This window comes from Callithrix jacchus, chromosome 5 (genome assembly GCF_049354715.1).
Source record: "Callithrix jacchus isolate 240 chromosome 5, calJac240_pri, whole genome shotgun sequence".
Taxonomy (NCBI): domain Eukaryota; kingdom Metazoa; phylum Chordata; class Mammalia; order Primates; family Cebidae; genus Callithrix; species Callithrix jacchus.
Window position 1 is genome coordinate 21417172 of NC_133506.1, and position 20843 is coordinate 21438014.

General features: G+C 36.1%; 2 protein-coding genes across 11 annotated transcripts in view; one reads left to right on the forward strand and one right to left on the reverse strand.

Moving 5' to 3' along the window:
• The window catches only part of MACROD2 (mono-ADP ribosylhydrolase 2), a 2068485-nt gene that overhangs the window by 341000 nt on the left and 1706642 nt on the right, over window positions 1–20843 (forward strand). The window lies entirely within an intron of this gene.
• FLRT3 (fibronectin leucine rich transmembrane protein 3) lies at window positions 6512–20076 on the reverse strand. 5 transcript variants are annotated; one of them, XM_078371385.1, is made up of 4 exons: window positions 19849–20076; window positions 16223–16413; window positions 11625–11826; window positions 6512–10072 (listed from the first exon to the last, which is right to left on the reverse strand). In XM_078371385.1, exon 4 carries the CDS (start codon window positions 10018–10020, stop codon window positions 8071–8073), a length of 1950 nt encoding a protein of 649 aa, XP_078227511.1. In that variant the 5' UTR covers window positions 10021–10072; window positions 11625–11826; window positions 16223–16413; window positions 19849–20076; the 3' UTR covers window positions 6512–8070. The 5 variants fall into 5 exon arrangements, with proteins under 5 accessions (XP_078227511.1, XP_008994029.1, XP_002747504.1 ...); XM_008995781.5 differs by having other exon boundaries at window positions 11072–11826; XM_002747458.7 differs by lacking the exon at window positions 16223–16413.

The following is a 20843-nucleotide window of genomic DNA, read 5'->3' on the forward strand; positions in this document are numbered from 1 at the left end:
TTTGAGCATCTTTACACCTCTCTACTCACCACCACTATTCTGCTCCACATAATTTTTCTCCATATAGTAGCTAGAGTGACCTTATCACAGTTGAAATCTGACAATCTGATCCCAACACCTTCTCCTTGTCTTTCACTCCCTTCTCCTCCTCCCCTCCCCCACTCATTCTCTTCTTCCTCCTTGCCCTCTTAAAAACTGTCCATTGTCCTTCTTTTATGCTAGAATTAAGTCCAGTTCAGTGAGGCCTACCTTGCTGATCTCACCTATGTCTTGCTCACTGAGCATGAGACACCTGATGCTCTTCTAATCCTTAAACACATTAAGCTGATTTCCTATTGGAAACTTTCAACACATCCCATTTCCTATGCTCAGAATACTCTTCATTTCACTCTTTACCTGGCTGACTATTCAGGTCAGGCTTTCTCTTACCACCCAATCTAAATAGGTTCTCTTATTATGCTCACTCGTAGCACCATGTTTTTCTCTTTCATGGTATCTATCACAATTTTTCACTTTATATTCTTTTGAGTTTTGTTTAAATCTGGATTCCTGCCCTCCTCAACCATAATCTTTGTATCTTTTTGGGCTACTGCTATACACTCAACTCCAGCCACAGTTATTGAACAGATACACAGTACATCATTGTTAAGGTTGAATGGATAACAAATCTCTATAAACATTCAAAGTCTTAATTTGCTTATCTGAAAAATAAGGATAATAATTCCTATCTCTAAAGTTATTGTGTGAATTAAATGAGATTAAAAGATCTAAAATACTTAATGTTGGGCTTGACAAAGTCTTCAACAAATGGTAGGGTCTGTAGCAGCAGCAACATAATCAGCAGGCACTTACTAAGTCCACTGTATGTGTAAGACATCACTAATATTTATAGGACATATTTTAGAAAGAGAAACTTTTGTTAAACTTTTGTTTAACCTAGTCTTTACTGGGTATCTTAATCAACATTGGTGTCTAAATTGAGGAATTAAAATACAGGATTCCAGCAGTGAGTCCATGCTATTAAATGGGACATTGATATGAACTAGCCTCAGCTTTGGATTGTCACAATTATCAGAACCCCAAATGTACATTCAACAGGGTAATCACTTTGCATAGTAATTGCCTAGACTATCCTCCCTCTAGTCCAGCCAGCTGACATTGAAAAAGAAGCTCCGCTTTTATGTGTGCGCATAGTCAATCTATAAAACCCCATTATCCCCAACGTCCACAACCCCATGGCTGCATGTTTCCTTTTGAAGCCTCTTAAAAAAGAAAAACTTTAAAGGCAGCCCTAAAGTTTATTTCTAATCTTACTTTATCCATATATCATAGAAATGAGATAGGGATAGGGAGTGGGAGGGGTTCATAATGTGATTTGCTTACCTCTTTGCCTTGAATCTAATGATACTTGTAGGAAAGCCCAGTGCAAGTTTTATATGGGTAGAAATACTTCTTCAGTGTGTATTTTGAGATAAAATTGGATTTCATTCTGTTTTTTTGTGCAAAGAATGGAGCAAGGTTAATTTGGTTATTCTAGTTCTTCTTTTAATCTGCCCATAATGTCTATAGTATTTAGAATAAGAATTTCCACCTACCTCCCAGGACCAGCAATCTGTAAGTGATTATCTGTTAGGGTCCTAGGTGCAATGCTCTTCCTGCTCTGCTTTCCTGTTTCATGTCTCTTTCTTTCTGAGAATATGACCTCCTTTCTGGATAATTTTCTAACTGCTTTTACTAGGCCCACTGCAATCTTTTTCTTTTGGGTTTCAATTTCCCATGTGATTTACATTTTTCTTAGCATTCTTTCAACAGTCTTGAATTAATTGATTTTTTTTTTTTTTTGAGGATGACCTTTCCTGTTATCTGCTCCATCTCTAGAAACAACCAATATTTGGTGGAACTAGGGTAGGGGAGAGGTGTGAGATGTAGGTAGCAAGTCTTAAAAATGTTTTCTCCAAACTTGAAAGATATGACTATGCTTCTGTCACCATTATTCAAAAACCTTTAGTTTGAAGTCTGTATTTTACATCTGCAACACCTAATCCCATCCATCATTTTCTCCATCCTCTTCATCTCTGGGACATTTCCTCATCTTCCTTAGGGCTTGCACTGCAAACCTTACCTTCATACCAACTCATTCCATCTCTCTCAGTGACTTTGTCCTCTTTGCTAGTGATTCTCGTAAAACTATAGCTTCTCAGTCAGTCTTTATTTCAGGCATCCTAGTGTCACGGTCATGGCCTGGACTGCACCTCCTGGGCATGTCAACCTTCTTTTCTCCTATCAAATACACTCCACATCCTTATTGTAGATTCCTCTCACTGTACTCCCATCTTCTTCCTCAGGTTGATATATCTCCATCCTGGTGTTCACTTCCTTTTATTCTATCTTGTTCATCCCCATGACCCACCAAGACCCCTTCACACTCTTAACTTCTTAAAAGAGTAGTCTTAATCATTGTTTCTGTTTTCTTTCTCTCCCATTATCCTGTCAGCAACCTAGAAGCTTTTCCCTCATTACTCTGCAGATACTGCTTTCATAATCCCCAAGGGTTGCCTCATTTTTCACATTCAGTGGTGACCTCTCCTATGTCTTTACCCTGATAACATTTTTTACATCCTCCTTTTTAAATACTTGTAATTCCCTGACTCCATAATATTTTCTTTCTGTGATTCCTTTTCCTCCTCTGCAACGCCCCCTGCTTTTGTTTGACTGTTTTTTGCTGTTTCTTCGATCTGGATTCTTCTCTCCCTTCCCCCCGCTACAAAGGGTAGGTGCTTCTTTGGCATCTCTTTTCTCTCTGCTTATTTTCTGTTGGTTATCTCATCCGCCCTCTCAATTTTAATACTCACCTGTTAGATGTGATTTCCCTCCTGATGCTGGGGATCTGGTCTCACATCCTCCTTTGTAACCCTCTATAGACATTCCAGAGGGATATTGTAAACCTAAGGTCATGTTAATTTATTATCTAAACTGGGTCACTATGGAGGGTTGAAGAGGGTACTATTAATAATTAGCAGATGTAAATCTCTACTGCACACATAGTCAAAGCTAGTATTTACAAAATGCTCTGAAATCTGTTTCTTCACAGTTGTTTTCCATCTTTATTAATTGCCTCACCAACATTCTACTTACCTGTGCTGAAAATCTTTATCATCTTCAGTATTTACTTTTTTACTCTATCTTTTTAATTAAAGCTTTCTTTTATTTCTTTTTTGTAAACCCCATTCCACTAGCGATGTGCTTGTTATGCCTGTATTTCCCCTTCCCTGAAATACTGCATAGTCTTCTAACTTGTCCTGTTGCTCCCAGTTTCTCCCATTCATCTTTGAGCAATATTGTTTATTTTTATAAAATGTGGCCTGAAGTGCACTGATTGTTTATATACCTGCTTAAGAGTCATTGCCAAAGAATATCAATGCAGACTTCTCAGCTTGGAATTCAACACACTAAAAGCCTAATGTAAAAGCCTTTGCAGTCTCACCTCCTTCATGGTCCCTGTATTTCAGTTGTACTGTTGGCCTTTATCCAAACACCTCCTAAATCAGTGGTCCTCGACCACATCAAAATTACCTTTGGAATTTTTTTGAAATGTAAGTGTCTAGCCTTCATCTGGGAGCTTTTAATTTAGTAAGTCTGTATTGGAGCCTGATTGTCTTAATAAAATCCTCCCTCAAATGCTTCTGACCAAGGCCAGGGTTGAGAAACATTGCCCATTTTCATCTCTTTATAATTTTGGTCACCATTTTCTCTTCATAACCAGTATCTGCTTTTCTTTAAACTCCTTCTTACCTCTCAACACCTATCCTTAATTTTAGCTCTTTCATGAGGTCTTCCTTGATCTATCCAAATAGATGTAATTGTTTCTTTCTCTTTACTGCAGTAGCAGTGAACTGTCACTGCTGTTTATACCTTATAACTGGTAGACAGCACACTTCTTGAAGGCAAGACATCTGCTACTATAAGAAAGAAGCCAGTCAGTAAAAGTCATTGGCTAGTTAAGAATATTTGTAGATAACTTTGAAGTTCTTAAGAATGTGATTGATAAGCATAAGTTATTTTTTGCTAATTTAACAAAAAGTCCCAAAACAAAAAGTATGGTGTTTGTAATTCCAAGACTATGCTAAATTAGGATTTGCTAATCATGCTAAGAAGGAAAAAGGAATTAGAATTTTAAATGCGGCTATCATTTTCAGCAGCCATGAACTCATACTACATTCGTTGGTGGATTGGCTCCTTTAACCATGCTTCAGGTGCTTTAGGACATAGAGCTCTCTTTGGATTCCTCATCAAAACTGTCGTGTTGGCATGTAGCTATGAAATATGCATTAGTCAGAAACTGTAGCTACTAAAGCCGAGTTTTTCTCACTAGTTTCTTTGGAATGGGGGAATAATACTTTTAATAAATAGACCTTGCTCGAAAGATAGAGCACAGTGTCGTTGTTAGGGAGCAAGAATAAGTGTAGTGATTTAATGCAGTTACAAGTGGCTGCATCTAAAAGCAATTTTTGATTTTTGTCAAACATTTAGCAAGGGAGTAATTTTTTCCTTTAGTTTTTTCTAGCTTTTCCAGTTACATTTTTATTAAATCTATATGCTGTATAGTCAGGATTGGATTGTTTCCCTATAAATTTCTGTGAGTACCTGGTTTGGAGTTTAGTCTTAGTATCATTTAGTTTGGGATGCATGGAAATGTGTGCATAATTTATTGAGTGCCTTTTGAGGTGCGGACTTGTATCTTGATATTCCATTGAAAAAATATGTATGTATTTTGTATTTTGCAAAGTAACTGGATTTTTATAGCAAGTGTAGGTAAAGAAAAAACCTTTATCCTTTTTGTGCTCTGTGTATTTGCTAGTATAAAGCATGTTTCTGATTTATTCCAGGTAACATAATCAAAAGGTGTGTTTTAGAACATACACAAACTTTTCTATTCTCATGAAAGGTATAGTGACTGGAAAATATCAATATAATCTCTTTATTTTTTGCTTTTTATAAACTACAGGTTTATAGAGACTTTATGGAGACATTCAGTTCTTTCCCGGATTCTAGCAGAACTATAGCTTGAAGTACTCAAAACTTCTAAAAGCAAAGTCAAACTTCCTTTAGAAACATTCCCTATGTTTAACGTTAATCATACCAGTCTTTAAGTTGTTCCTAGAAAACAGCCTTAACAGGAAGCCAAAAGACAAAGTGTTGAAGCGTTTTGAAGACAGCAAACAGTAAAATTTCATAGTCACTTGGAGATATCTCCTTGTCAGTAGAGGAGTAGAAGCAGCAATATCTAGTAAAACACGGGAACACATGGCAGACATTTGTTGACCATAATAGTAATAACTTACGTTTTGTAGAAAACTGTACAGTTTACATGCACATCGTGTCACTTAATCCTCACAAAATGAGGGTACTAATAACCCCCTTTTACATATATGGGAACACAGCTAGGAATGGTAAGTGGTTTGTTTTTAATTGCATACCTAAGTGGTAGATCTGAGATTTCAAGTCTTTTGATGCTGTGTGTGGAAAACTCAGACTCCAAGTATTCTCTTTAATTATCTCATTCAACAATAATCAACATAGAAGACTTGCGTTACCAAGTTTTGCCCCATACACCAAGCAAGCAATCAGTTCTTCAGCAGACACCTAGCTGGTGCCTCTAGTTCAGTTTAATTCTGACATTGTCTACCTGGAGCTCACATCAGATCCCACAGTTTGGGGGGCTTATTCCCAGAAGACTGCCACTCTTCAGACACCAGTTGCAAGACTAGCCAGTTTCGAGCTTGGTTTCCCAGGATCACCTTTTTGTGTTCTTTTAATTTGCTACAATAGCTCACAAAATGCAAAGAAACATTTAATGATTTATTATACAGGATATTACAAAGGTTCCAGATAGCAAGAAACATAAGATGAGGTATGGGGGACGCAGAGCTTCCACGCCCTCTCCAGGCATGCCACCCTACAGGAACCTCCACATGTCAGCTATCTGGAAGTTCTCCAAACCTTGGCCTTTTGTTTTTTTACGGAGGCTTGATTACATAGGCATGATTGATTAAACCATTGGTCACTGGTGATCACCTTAATGTTTATCCCCTACCCCCTTTGGTGTTGAATGTCCCAACCTTATAATCATGTCTTGGTCTTTTCAGTGACCAGACTTTATCTTGAAGCTACCTAGGGCCTACCAGCCATCAGTGAACTCACTAGCATATGAAAATACATCACTTTGAAAATTGCAAGGATTTTAGGAGTTGTATGCCAGAAACAGGGACAAAGAGAAAGTGTATATTTCACAGTTTCACAAATGCCAACTCACTCTACTAAAAGGTTATTTAAAAAAAGTTTTTCTAAGACCACCTTAAAAAGTATCAGGACAGTGGCAGCAGTGCCCCTAAGAGGGAGAGGCCGTGAAACCGGTTAAGCTTCCATCTATACAGTAAATAAGGAAGAGGAAATGAATTTATATGTGAAACACTGAACTCTTTGAAGTAAAATGATACACAACCTCAAGATGTTGATTTTTTAAAATTTTTAGCCAACTTTTATTTTTATGCCTAGAAAAATACATGGGACGTTTAGGACTAATGTGCTGGGCAGTTTGCTACTTAGGGATAGTAACACAATCCTGAAAAAGCAAGCACAATTATTCTGTACTTTTTAAAAGTTTTATTCAGCAATAAGACCATAATTTTTCATATTTAAGGAGTATGAAAAATTTGTCGAGTTTTAAAAGCTGAATACATGTAGCGTTGGATCAAGGCACATACAAGACTGGCCAAAGGGCGTACAATGCACTTTGGTTTTTTTGTTGAAAAAAAAAAAAAAATCATGGCAACAGAAAAGTGACATGGTTTTTCAACAAGTAATAGCTCACAATTCAGTAGGAAGCTAGAAGGAAATGTTACATTACAAGTTCATTCTGTAGTATCTGGAAAACTGTGACAGTAATGGGCAGTATTCTTGATCTTTATGAAAGTAAATTGAACATTTATGTACAGTGTTAAAACATTTGACATAAACCAGATCTAAATTTGACTTCTACTATTTATTTTTCTTTAAATCCTTATTTAAAGTACTACTTTCTCTGGATCGTTGAGGGGAATTGCTTATAATTACACTACATTTTTAATATGCATAAAATTTCTATGACATCCTTTATCATAAAAACATCATAAACACTAGCAATTTTGTGTTTATCATTCACTTTTCAAAAATCAGGCTGGTATAGGCAAAACCAAAATGCAGTTTTGGTATTGCGTCCATTACACTAGACAGCCTGTTTTCATGTTTTCCTAAGTGCACATTTCCCCCCTAACTTGGAAGCACATTTACATTACTGTTTTTGTGAAGTCTTTTATTTTCAAAGCTTTGCTGACAATGGCTTTAACAACAGACTTCACACTCCTTTTATGCCAGCTGATGTATTCAGTTCAGAAGATATGCTTAACTTTCTTAAGGATAATTAATTTGCCTAGAGAAAAAATGGAGATATGCAGCAAGTTTCATATTGCCCATTACTTCACACATTTTGATTTATTGAATACCACTGGGATAATACAAATTTAATAATTGGAACATTATTTCATAACCATTTTTTAAAATTAAATTTTTTCTTATTCAGCCATTCAGCCAGTTTTTTTTTTACATTTTATTAATACCAAAGTGAAAAATGGCCTGTGCTTATACTACAAGGATCTCATGTGGATGCAGTCCTGATTGTTCAACACAGCAAGAAAATTCACTTTCACAGTCAACAAGTCATCTTACTCAGTAGAACACAAAGTAAATGGTTTATAACTCCAATATTTGCAAGGAAAATACAGTACAAATTACTAAAAAATACTAAAATATAGAATTGTGTTCAGGCATCTCCACTACATCAATCGCAGCAGTAACCTGAAATTTGAAACTTTTAATAAAAAGTTCTTAAATATAAATTATATGGCAAATGTACAGTACATTGCTTTTTTTCAGTCTCTTTTTCCAGTGTTTTGCAGTAGAACAGGGTTCCTACTATCACCTCCCTTAGGTTTAAAAAACCCGAAACACAAGTCTGCTGCAAGTCCTTCAGCATCATGAGTGCGAGTGATCTGAGTCTGGAATGCCACTGTCTCTGTAGCTTCGGTTACTACTGCTTTCACTGTGATTGTTTTTGTACAGATTCATTCCATTAGGAGGAAATATGGTGTGTATTACAAACTCCTCCTTCGAGATGGGTTCATTGCTTATTGGTAGCATCTGAAAAGAAGTCTCCCTGATTTCCAGGATAGAGTTGTCCTTCTTAGTGCCAGCTTCTGCATAGTCATCCTTTCTTCTCCTCCCTTTGCTGTATGCACAGTTCCTTGAGAAGAGCGATCCATTCCTATGCACATACCAACACACTAAAGCAAGAAGGGCAATGGTAACCAGGGCCACAGCCCCACCAATAATGGCAGCCAAAGGTAAATTGGGGTTTTTGTAAGGTTCTTTCTCTTGCTCACGATTGAGGGTGGTTGTAGGGTTGTACATTCGAAGGGGTGCAGTTTCAGTCTCAATACAAACAGGAGTTTCATCAAATAGGTAGAGGTTACTGGTTTCCATGGGAACCATGCATACTTTATAGGGTGAATCAGGCTCCAGGGCTGTGACCAAGTACTCACTGCGTTCCCCTGTTACAATTGTTTCTGTTATAGATCCAAATGCTGGGCTATGGCCCAGTTTAAGCCAGCTGAGCCTCAAAGCAGTCATAGGTAGAGCAAGTTTCCAAGAGATATGAATTGTGTCAGAGGTGACAGACTTCACAGTAATTGTAATTGTTTTTCTTGAGGGACTCCCTGTGGTTTGCTGATCCTTAGTGAGCCTGGGGTTCTTAATATCTGGTTGTTTGGTCACTGGAGCTGGCCACTGTCCTTGGGCAGGATACACTGTGTTGGGTATTGCAGTGGTTATCTGAATGGTGCTGACAATCCCACTGTCCTTACAATCAAACAGTTCTGCATTGAGATCCTTAATAGCCATCCCACGAACTTTTTCTGGGGCTTGGCACATGAGCCCACGCACATTGACCTTCACAGGTAGTGACTGTAACCAGTCACGTACCCATTTCATCTTGCACCCACAATACCAGGGATTGTTGCGAAGAATCAGTTGGGTTATATTGTCCAAATCATCAAAGATACCCTGAGGTAAATTACTTAGGTTATTATTGGACATATCCAGTCGATACAGCTGCCTTAGATAAGAAAAAGCATTTGGGGGCACCCGATTGATGTGGTTATCTTGAAGATAAAGCTTCCTCAGGTTTGTGCCTGGAAGGTTTACTGGTGCAGCAGTCAGAGAATTCCGTACCAGGGACAACTCTGTTAAGTTAACTAGATTGAAGAAAACCTTGTCACCTAAACCATGATTGTTCAACAGGTTTCCATCTAAAACCAGGCGTTTTAGACTAGTGAGACCTTGAAGAGATGGTGATGAAATAGTGGATATGCGATTATCATCCAAGCGTAGTTCTTCTATAGTTCTGGGCAAACCCCAGGGAATTGTGCTAAGGTGGTTACGAGACAGGAAAAGCAGTCGGAGATAGTTGCTGTCTCGGAATGCTCCCTCTTCTATACTAACCGCAGAGACAGAGTTGTCATCTAAATGTAATTCTTCCAGATAGGGAATTTTTGAAAGTGAATCGTAAGTGATAGTCCTTATGTTATTTTCTTGCAAATGTAACTCTTTTACATACTTTGGGAGGTTGGTAGGAAATTCATCTAAACTGTTGTGGTATAGGTATATTCTTTCTACTTTCAGCAAGTTTTTCAAATCTGAAGGAATCCCAGCATTATTTATTTGGTTGTTCTGAAGGTAGAGAGTTGTAGCATCCTCTGGTATTCCTGTTGGAATGGATGTCAGAAAGCGATCATTACAGTAAATGAAACCCGCATCGCAGCGACACACAGATGGACAGGATTTAGCCATAACTGATAGAGGTGCTACTTGAAGGAACAGCCCAATTTTAGTCCAGATGAGGAAGATGCTCCAGGCTGGGCTGATCATGGTCAGCAGTGTTGAGGTTGTTACACAGCGTAGCTTCTGTTACCTCAGAACCCTAAAATGAAGTGAGTAAAAAAAGACAGAAAACAATAAGGCCAGCATACTGAATATAATGTTTAAAATGAATGTGAAACCTCAAATATCTATAATCACTTTTAATATTTTAATTTGTTTTGGAAGGGGGCATAGTAGGGTTTATTGCTAGCTAACAGTAAACACTGTCATACAATCTCTTTACCTTAATGTTTCTTAATTTCTTTATAAATTAAAAAGTATCATGTCCTAAATTCATTTGATTTTGGAATGTTAAATATAATTGAAGTTTTATTGAATAATCTGAAGTATTTTTATTATACTTTATATAAACCTTATAGATAGTTACTGATCAAGCTAATTGATATCTATTTCTTTCTTAATAACACCTTGGAATATTATTTGTTATATTTAAAGGTAATCATTTTACTGCTCTCAAAAAACCACAAATTTTATATTTACTTTTTATTAGGCAAAGACTATACTGTAGAAAAATGTCATAAAATATTCTCTTCATACTCAGGAACAGTTACATACATCTTGAGATCCTCAATCTCAATTAAACCCATAGTTTGCTTTGATTATTAATGCCATTTCATTTGATTATTAATTTTAAGCATTATTTTAAATGGATGGATTTCTACAAGAAAATAAGAATGAATCCTTCATTTGTTTTTGGGAAAGAATTATATAGCTGACATCCAGCTAACTAACCTAAGTGGAAAATTTCACTTCATGTTAAACTCTGTCTTTCTTCTGTTCACATTTTGTTATATATTTCATGCTGCAAGTTTTAATGACTTTGTCCACATTTTTCATTATTTTCTATCTTGTAACACATTTTCACAGTGCATTTATTTTTCTTTAAATTCTAACCTAGAACATAAATCAACTTTTTCTGTGGCTGGCAATGTATAGATTTATGCTGACGTGTTGTGTAATATAATCTCTTCTGTCCTTTTAAGTATTAATTAGCCTTGATAATTTTAGGCATGAAAATAAAATACTTTGTTTTTCCTACCTTATTGAACGATGTGAGTAAATTTTGCGGGGGTGAATATCCAATGCACATATATTATTTTCCTGGTGAGGGGCTGGGACTTAACAAACTTTTGTTTTGTCCTTGGAAATGTTCTTCACCGTTTATTCAAGTAATCCTATGCCGCACACACCTCCAGATCAGGCTCGCTGTTGTCAATGAACATTCCAGCTGCAGTTCAGCATGGTGGGCAAGCTTATTAAAGTGGGGGCCAGAAACAATTTTGCTTCCTGTTACTATGTAGGACACATGGCTTCCTATGTATTTTTTTTTCTTTCTGATAGTTTCTGTGTGAAGGTTCCTTTTGTGTAGCTTAATTCCCTTAGTGGAAATTGCCCTCTTTGAAATTCTTATTGGCTCTTCTGTGCAATGTGGTCAGAGATAGTAACTTCAGATCCTCATGAAGAAAGCCATTCATGATGCTAAGGCCTGTATAGTAATAGGTTTTTCAGGCAGTTACCCCCTACCTTTATTCCCATCCAGGATTATCCAAGTATAAACTTTGTACAGTAGCTACATCCTGAGGTATGATTACCTGCTGTGAAATAGCTATTTCCAGGTTTTGCTTCTTGCTGATTTTTCAGAATGTCTGGTGCAGTCACGTTATACAAGAACAGATATTCTCTTTTAAGAAGTAAAGGATACTTAATTCAAATATTCTTCATGGAAAGAAAAGGATGCATACTAAATTTTCTTTATATTTCTCTTCCTTAAAATATACTGGGACTGAGCATCTCCTGCGAAAGTAAAAGGTTTTAATGAACTATTAATAATGAACTTTAACATACTAGAGAAATTTCCTAGACATTTGATTTCAATTTCTTAAAGCAACACATCTTTCATCATAGTAGTTGGTCAAAAGGGATAGGTTGACCTCTTTGTTTTTAGACTTCTCATTTTCTTTTATAAACAAACTAGGAGCCAAAGTTGAGACTGTCATCAAACTAATAACTTCTATTATCTGATTATATCACTGAATTAAACACCATAGCTTTCAAATCCAAGCCAGTCTTTAAAAATTTACTTTTAAATCATATGCATAAAATGATAGAATGTTTATAAAGAAGAAAAAAAGTACATGTCAAGGAGGTGAGCAAATACATAACAGAGATTTTTGACAGAAATGCCAAGGTAACTTTTAAGGCATTTCTGGACATGGTTTTACAAAGTCACACAATCCACAGTTTAGAGTCAAAAAGACTATTTTAAAAGCTTTTCTTTTGATTTCCTCAGTGCCCTGTTTGGTTTTTCCTGCTAGTCTCAGTTTTCCCGACTGCAGAATGTTGACACCACCTCCTTTCTCTTTAGGGGTGTATCTAAGGACAACTGAGTGATCTTGAAACTCTAAGCACTCAGGTGTCCTTGCCCAAACAGTGACATAGAAGTTCAAGTCATATTTCGTTTTTCTGGAGAATACTGTTCTAGTTTTCTTTCAGCATACTGAGCTTGAAAAAAATCTGTATTTGAAATAGGAAGGACACTATTATTTCCATCTCCTTGTAAGGGTCATACCATTAGGAAAGCACCTCAAGACCTGATGAGGCATTTCTCTCTAGGTTCATGCATGAATATGCCAGTTTTCAATAAGGGTATTTTTCATTTCCAAAAGAAGACTTTGGGCTTGACTAAAGAGATCATTGAATTTAATGTTGACTGCTTTGCCCATTATCAAATATGCAGAAAGATTTTTAAGGAGTGTGGAGGAGGTTGAGTACTATTGGAATTGGTTATAGGGGTCATCAACTCTGCTACATTGTATACATGTAGGGAACATTGGAGTATCCTGGTAGTAGCAATTTGCTTCTCCCCCAGTTGTTACCTAGCATCCAACAAGGATAGCATCTGTTCCATAATTCAGATACTCTACTGAGTGTGTATGTTAAATAAGGCCACAATTTGTGTTTCTGGTTCTCTTTGAAAATTCAGTTTATTTTAGTTCGCTAACTACATACCAACATGGTCATAGGCTATATTACAGAAGAAAAGTTAAAGAAAATTACAGACACAGATAATTTATTATTTAGGTAACTTAAAACAAAAATAGCAGTTAGCAGATGGATCAAACAGTCTCTAGTGAATATTGCAAAGTGCCCAGAGAGAAAAGTTTAAATGATTTATTGTTTAATGTGAGGTTTTACTCTGACACCTTTAGGGCTTTGCTCATTATTGTCAAATTTCAATAGTATCTTTTCTTGAAAAATGTTGCTTTCTCAGTGTGTGAAAATGGAAAACCAAGCTGTTGAAATTATAATTACAAAGTTAGTTTAAAGTACCTTCTGCAAAATTTTTTTAAACTTGAAAATTATTCAACATATAAAATAATGTGGTTAATTTAAATTTAGAAAACAATTACTTATGTTAAATTGCATTAGAAAGTAATTAAAAACCATTATAAAAATAACAAGTGAGAACCTGCTTAAAATGTTACCAAGAGTCAAGTATTTATAATATTACAGGGATGATAGTGAGGCAATATATACTTGAGATGATGAATCTGCTGATTGGGGACTTAAAAATTGATTGTTCCCTGAGTCAGGTCAGACTACAGTATGTCCAAGGTGATGATCATAATGATAACCAGACATAAAATAACTGCCTTTTATCTTGCATCTAAATGATATATATTTCACCAAATCAGGCTCTAACAATATGTATTGATTTTCACATTTTTAACCCAGAGAATGAAAGAGTTCTAAATTGGTGTGAAAAGAAGGAAGATTAATTTGTTTATTTTACCTGTTTTACATTTGTGAAGCTGCTTCCCCTAGTCTGTTTGATATGCAAACTCACATTTGCCATTCATACAATAGTGGTAATAATGTGGGATTAACAGAAAGCCTTAAATCTCGTTAACTTCTTGGAAAATGTCATTCTCTTCTCCCCACATTGTATTAAAATAAAAGGCAAAAACATAAAACAGGTTTCTTAGGAGAGAAGGATACTCTTTGAGAAATGAAGATTACATTCAGAGCTACTCTCAAATGCCCCTACTCCCTTTACTTAAGCTCAAAACAGTTTATGTTTGACTACGTTTTGTATCTTCTCTTGCCCATTTATATTTGAAACTGTAGTGCTAAACAGATTTTGGGTTTTGGTTTTGACGTATTAAAGTCTGCAATGATCTCTTCATTAAAAATGAACGATCCTGTTCCATGCTTAGGCCTCCCCTTTTTGAGCTGGATCTACATATTCACGCACCTAGAAATGCTGTAGTTGAATGTCCATGATGAAATGAAAAATGACCCCCACGGGCATGGACACTGTGGCCAGGTTTCCACAACAGTGATTTACTTCAGAGCCTTTCTGTCTGCCTTGGCTTGAAAGAGGCCATTACTTCTGAACAACAATGAATCGATCTTTTAGAAAAATACTGTTAATGGGGTAACTTGGGGGGAAAACATAAATGGAGCCCTGGTAACATTATGGAATGTTTAAAAAAATTTTTTAGTGGAATCATTACTTAACTATAAAACACTTAAAACTGTAGCAAAAAGAAGAAAAACATAATCACCTCACTGATGAATCAAATTTTTGATAGGGATCCTTCTATTCATATTCAGTTTCTTTTTACAAATAAAAATTACAGATTATTTTTTGCATTTATAATGTAATCACATCAAGTCTAAAAAGCTTCCAATTTATTTCCATGATGCACCAAATAAAACATGTAAATAGATAAGGATACTATTTTAGGAAAACTAATATAAGAAGTTGTATCTGAATAGAAAACTGGTATTTAAATAAAATCAAGAACTTGCAGCAATCTCCATGTTTATGTGATTCCTTCCCTGCTACTACAATATTTTGGAGATGGGAATGTTATGAGAAGGTATTTCTCATGTTTTGAGAATATTATTTAGATCAAGATGAAGCTATGTAATACCAGTGCTTCTCATTTGATGCCTTACATTTAAATTGATTTTGATTTGACCTGTTTGATCATGACTCATTTTTGAAAAATATTGAGTACAAGATTTTGATATTTTAGTTTAGTTTTAATGATTTGTCTCATAGAATGATTTCTTAATGCTGGCAACTTTTAAAAATATTAAATCTAAAATATAATGGCATGTAGAACTTTTAATCCAAGTTAGTTGCATTATTTTAAGTAAAACCTTGAGACTGAAGTAAACACATGCTTAAACAAATGCATCCAACTTTGTGAATATTTCTAGGTAAACTGGAATTTGCACAATCATGATTTAGAGTATTAAGAAGTTAATTTATTTATGCAGGGTTAAACTGCTGCTAGAAAAGCTCAACAAAATGAACAACCTGTGAATGCTAAGTCTTTGCATCAGCAAATAGTATTTCAAATAAACTACCTATATGGTTAAACTGAAAAACTGGAGTACATCAGGTTAGTTGATAGTGACAGCAAAATGCTTTCTAAGCAGCCTGTCTGGTAGTTAAATTTTCCATGATCATCAGATTTCAGGAAAGTTCCAATTCTTTTGTTTAATGCCAGGCAAGCGGAAGGACCTCTAACTCTCCTCTTGAGAGTCATGAAGTCTGAAGGGTTTGCTGAGAGGCAGAGAGGCAAGTGTGCCTTTTCATACTTGGTTCTATCCAGACTATTTTCTAGCCTGAACAAGGTCCTTGTTTCATTTATGGAAAATAGAGGATATAATTTCCAATGCTAAGTATTTTTACTTTTTCTTTTTCTGTTACTGGTTCTTTTCCCCTATAGGTTTGTGACAAATGAATCGAATTCTCCTTCATTTATTTTGGCTTGTAAAGTTAAATCAGGCTTCCCTAAAACAAAAAGGCAAACTGGGATATTATCTTTCATCATAGTGAATGCTGCTTCCTTTTATGATATTAAGCCCAAAGTAAATGAATTAGAAAACAAGACTTGTAAGAATGAGTAAGATATTAATTTAGAGAATGGTGAAGGTAAGTAGTAGAGATTGGGGTGGGGGCATGCTTTAAATTTGTGCTGACGTTTGAGCAAACGTAATTAAAAGTATGCCTACTTTTGTCAAACCACATTTTACCATTGCAGACTTTAAATTCCTTTTTAACCTTGTGAGTACAACTTGGTTGATGTGCTTTAAATTTCTAACATTTAAGTTTCTATACAGTAGTTCAGCAAATAGATTTACTTTGCTGTGTGGCAAGCACTGTACTCACCGGTGAGACCATCTGAAATCATAAAATACATTGTTTTTTTCACGGCCAAGTAGGGTATTACTTAAACCAGATGAAGAGGAAGAAAATCAACAACACGTAAACTGATCAATCCACAGTCCAGTGGCACACTTTAAAAATGGTGTTTAACCAAATGTGGTCTGTGGGTTTTCTCTTCAAAGTTGCCACGGTAACTTGTGCACATGTAAAGTGAAAGAATAAAGAACAAAAGCTGTCATTGTCTCATCAAGTAAGAGCAATTTCTCCCTCCTTTCATTTAAACAGAATAATACCTGGAGAAAGCTTTTTATTCATTCCTGACACTTGATTTTAGGGTAGGAAAGAGATTATGCATATGCAAAACAATTGAAACTTTAACTTTTGCTCAAATTATATTCTATTGCTTTCTACTTAAAATCTGTTTTCTCTGGGGTTTTCATAAATAGATAACTCAAAGTTCTTTCTTACACAACATAAACATAGCTTTGAAAATTGTCTTCAAGTGTGGTGTAGTGATGTCGATCTGTATTTTGAACCGGAAAATACTTTCTGAAATGTATATACCTATTTTCTTAAGAGGAAGAATGCTATTTCAGAAGACCGTCTCTTTGTTGGAAATGTATTTGTTGACTTGCGGTAAATTTTTGAAATGGTGGAATGTTACAAGAAGCTGAGAAACATCCTTCTTATGCTCTTAAGAGAAAATGCAGTTTTGAGGATTAATATTGCTGAGAGATTTACTGTAGAGTTTTTGCCCGCTGGGGGGTGGTACACTCTACCAGAACACTGCTTTCAGAAGCCGCAAGTCAGATGTTGGCTGCTGCTGGCCAGTTTTTCTCTGGTTTAATTACAACAAAGCCTCCCGTTGAGAAGAACAGTGAAGGCCTCTGGGGCAAAAGGTGGGGGGTGGGAGGGAAGGGGGAAGGAGAGACTGAGGGGAGAAATTATGGCCTTTGAAAAATTTACTGAATCTTATTTCCCTTGTTGACGTTATTTATGGTGGTCTTCATTTGATTTTAAACAGTTATTTCTAATGCTTTTTTTAGAAAAAAAATGGGTTTGAATAAGAATATATAAGGGGATCTATTCAGAATTTTTAAGTTAGCTCTGGATTTCACCGTTAATCAATCACATTCTTTGTTAAATAGCCCACCCACATTAAAAAGAGGCATAAAAGTTAAGAAATGACTGAAAGGGCAACTGCAAACCAAATATGTTTTTCAGTGACCAGATTTAATTTAATATTGGTATGAACATTGGCATATCAAAGATGAAAAGCAAGAAGAAGAAACATTAATATATTAAGACAAGGCAAATTCCCTGCACTGATTTTTGTAGGGCTTAAAATTGTTCAAAATAATTCAGAAAGAAGAGGAAGCCTTAGGATGTATGGCCAAGAAAAGCATAGAAAAATCTCTCTGCAGTGCACTTGCATGTTTAAAGCTGATTATTGTATTTTTCATCTGGAGAGACTGAGTGTTCATTAGGGTCTTGTGTCCCTAGGCAGGAGATGCTGAGCGTAATTGGAGTTTCTATTTGATTGGGCAATATAGTCTAGAGAAGAAACTGGGGTAAAGATAATTAATAGCTTGCTAACAAAGTCTGACAGCCACAAGATTTCAACCAAATTTATTTCACACTGCTTCATTTAGCTCTGAAAAAGTTTTGATAGAATCGTAGGCTCCATAATTAACACTCGAAAGCAAAAGAAACATACCTTCTATTTTGCTGCCACATTGAGTTATGACAAATTTTCTTACAGTTTTCCTGTTTTTTGTAAAAACTTTATTTGGTATCCAATTATATATTTCACAAACATTATGTTTGGGAAGTGTTTAATTGTGCATTTTGAACCTAGTCATAATTGATTTTAAATGGTGGGGTGCAGCAAAAGGAAAAACCCAATTAATAACTGGTAGACAGTTATACAGAATCACTATATTAATGAATTCATTATGTTTATTCATTCACTAATATTTTGCTGATCCTTGAACTTGATGTGGTTTGGCTATGCTCTTCAAAAAATCAAATTTTAGTCTTCTTAGTTAAATCCATGAGTTTTTGTAGCCCTGTTTTTATTTCAGGGTAATAAATACATGTACGTTTGTGTGGATCTATGTGTCCAAACGAAGTGGCATATCTCTGATTTAATTTTCTCATGATTAAAACCTGACACATTATCATTAATATTTGTAGTAGTTGGTAATATTGATATTATTGTGGTACTTTTAAAGGATTAATTTTTCTTTACTCATTTCAAGAGAGATGAGTATTAGTCATCTGTCATTATGGGTCAGGTATAAGTGATTCTCCCTGAATATAGGCAAATTTATTCTTTATGTTTATGCTGGTCAGGATATTTTTATTCAGTTAGAGATAAATGAAAGGCACTGCTACAGCTGAAGGACTTTTCTAGTGGCTTAATTTGTGTTGTTTCTGGATAATAAAATAATATAGATGGGCATTTTAAAGAAGACAGATTTATTAAGAAAATTTAAAATAGCCTTATTATTAAAAGCATTAGAGAATTTGGACCAGCAATTTAAAAAAATGTTCTTTTCTTTTGAATTGTAAATAAAATAATAAAAACAAACCCCCAGATGTTGAGCAGACATGGGCCTGTTGCACTCTTTACCTATATGCAACCATTTTGTTTCAGACCTAATTCAGTGAAAAAATTTTTTGAGAAGATATATTTAACTACTTTTTTCAAGTTTTGTAGTATAAATGCATTTCTTCCAATATAAGATTTTCCTTTTATAAGTTGCAAAGAATGGATGCTCTACAAAACCCACTTGATGAGGGCTCTACTCATTTATTTTTCTTTCCTGCCACCCCAAACTCACTGCATACATCAGACATAGCTTCCAGGGTGAGCTTTGTTAGTTTTTCTGAGCAGACTTAGCCATTTACTATGCTAGTCACATCCTGCACTTGCCCAAGCAATGGGTTTTGGCGTTCTACTGAAGAGGGAATATGGTTTGGAAGTGAGTCTCCCCCTCCTCCGAGTTCAATTTACTAGTTGAGATTTGCAAGCCTGAAATGCTTGAAGCAGCTCAGGCACAATAGCAGTGCAAGCTTTAAAATCTAGGTGTAGCTGTTAATCCTTTACAGAGGCACATAAGTCTCCAGGAGTAGCTCGGCTAGCTGTGAGCAAGATGTATGCTTTTCATGTACTGCGTACTCAAGGGTTGAGGGATTATTGATTTTCTTTCACAGTTGTAAAAACAGCAATTGGTGATCATACCACACATACAGTACACACCAAGTCAGCAAGACCTTTTGCTTTTCTATCTGTGAAGAATCTCCTTGTATTCTTTAATATTTAATATTGAACTTTCCAACTTGCTGCTTTCCATAAGGCTCTTTTTAAATAGCAATTACTAAAGACAGAAAATAGCTACTTATTTATCTTTTATAAATGAAAGAAGGTTCTAAGAAACTTCTTGCGTTTGGCCATATAGTGAAATTTTTCTTTTCTGGCTTGCACGCACATATATTGCTCGTTCTGGTGACAGAGCAAACGTTCCTATTCGGATTTCTCATAGTATCGAGCCGTTTCTCTCTAGAGAGGAAAACCAAGCAAACTTTCTGGGACAATCATAAGAAAAAACATGGAAAACACTTACCAGGAAGACGAGAAAAAGCAATCCTATATACACTGCCGCTATAGCTGTAATTCCATTGACTGTGAATTGGAGTTATAGCCCTCCCCCGTCTCCTAAGCTCTGCGTCCAGTCCACACAAAGCCCACGGCAGCTGCAGGCTGAGCTTGTCCTGCTTCAGATCACTCCTACACTGAGGAGTGAGCGAAGGAGAGCCTTCCAGTTTACTGCACACAGCCCACCTCCAAGTCTGAAGTTTAAAGCTTCACCTCGCAGTGGTTGAAGAAGGGGGTGATGTCATAGATGGGCAGGACTTAGCCAAGCTCTTGTTCAGTGAGGTAACTGGATAATCAGACAGATGAGCTTTGCAAACGCTAGAGGGGGCGAGAGCAGCCAAAATGAGGCATCAGCCTGCCAAAGCTAGGATGCCATTTGGTTTGTAGGCAGCCCTTTGGAATCTCAACATTTTCTAAAGTTTACTACAAGGTAGTGGTAGCATACTTATCCATTTTTTTAAAAACATGTTAGAAATATATTTTTAAGATCACAATAGAAAAATACAGGTTTCCTTTTCTTTTTAAGCCATCTGTATTGAAAAGAAGTTAACCAAAATTAAATTAGTTTTATTATTCACTAGCTACAATAATGTTATAATTGCAGAAGATATAGGCCAGTAATCTCAACTGTGAATATTTTTTCAACAAATGAATAAAAAGCAGGTTCAAACATATACATCAGGGCCGGGCACGGTGGCTCACTCCTGTAATCCCAGCACTTTGGGAGGCCGAGGCAGGTAGATCACCTTAGGTCAGGAGTTCGAGACCAGCCTGACCAACATGGAGAAATACCATCTCTACTAAAAATACAAAATTAGCTGACGTGCAGGCGCATGCCTTGTAATCCCAGCTACTTGGGAGGCTGAGGCAGGAGAATTGCTTGAACCCGTGAGGCGGAGGTTATGGTGAGCGAGATCGTGCCATTGCACTCCAGCCTGGGCAATAAGAGTGAAACTCTGTCTA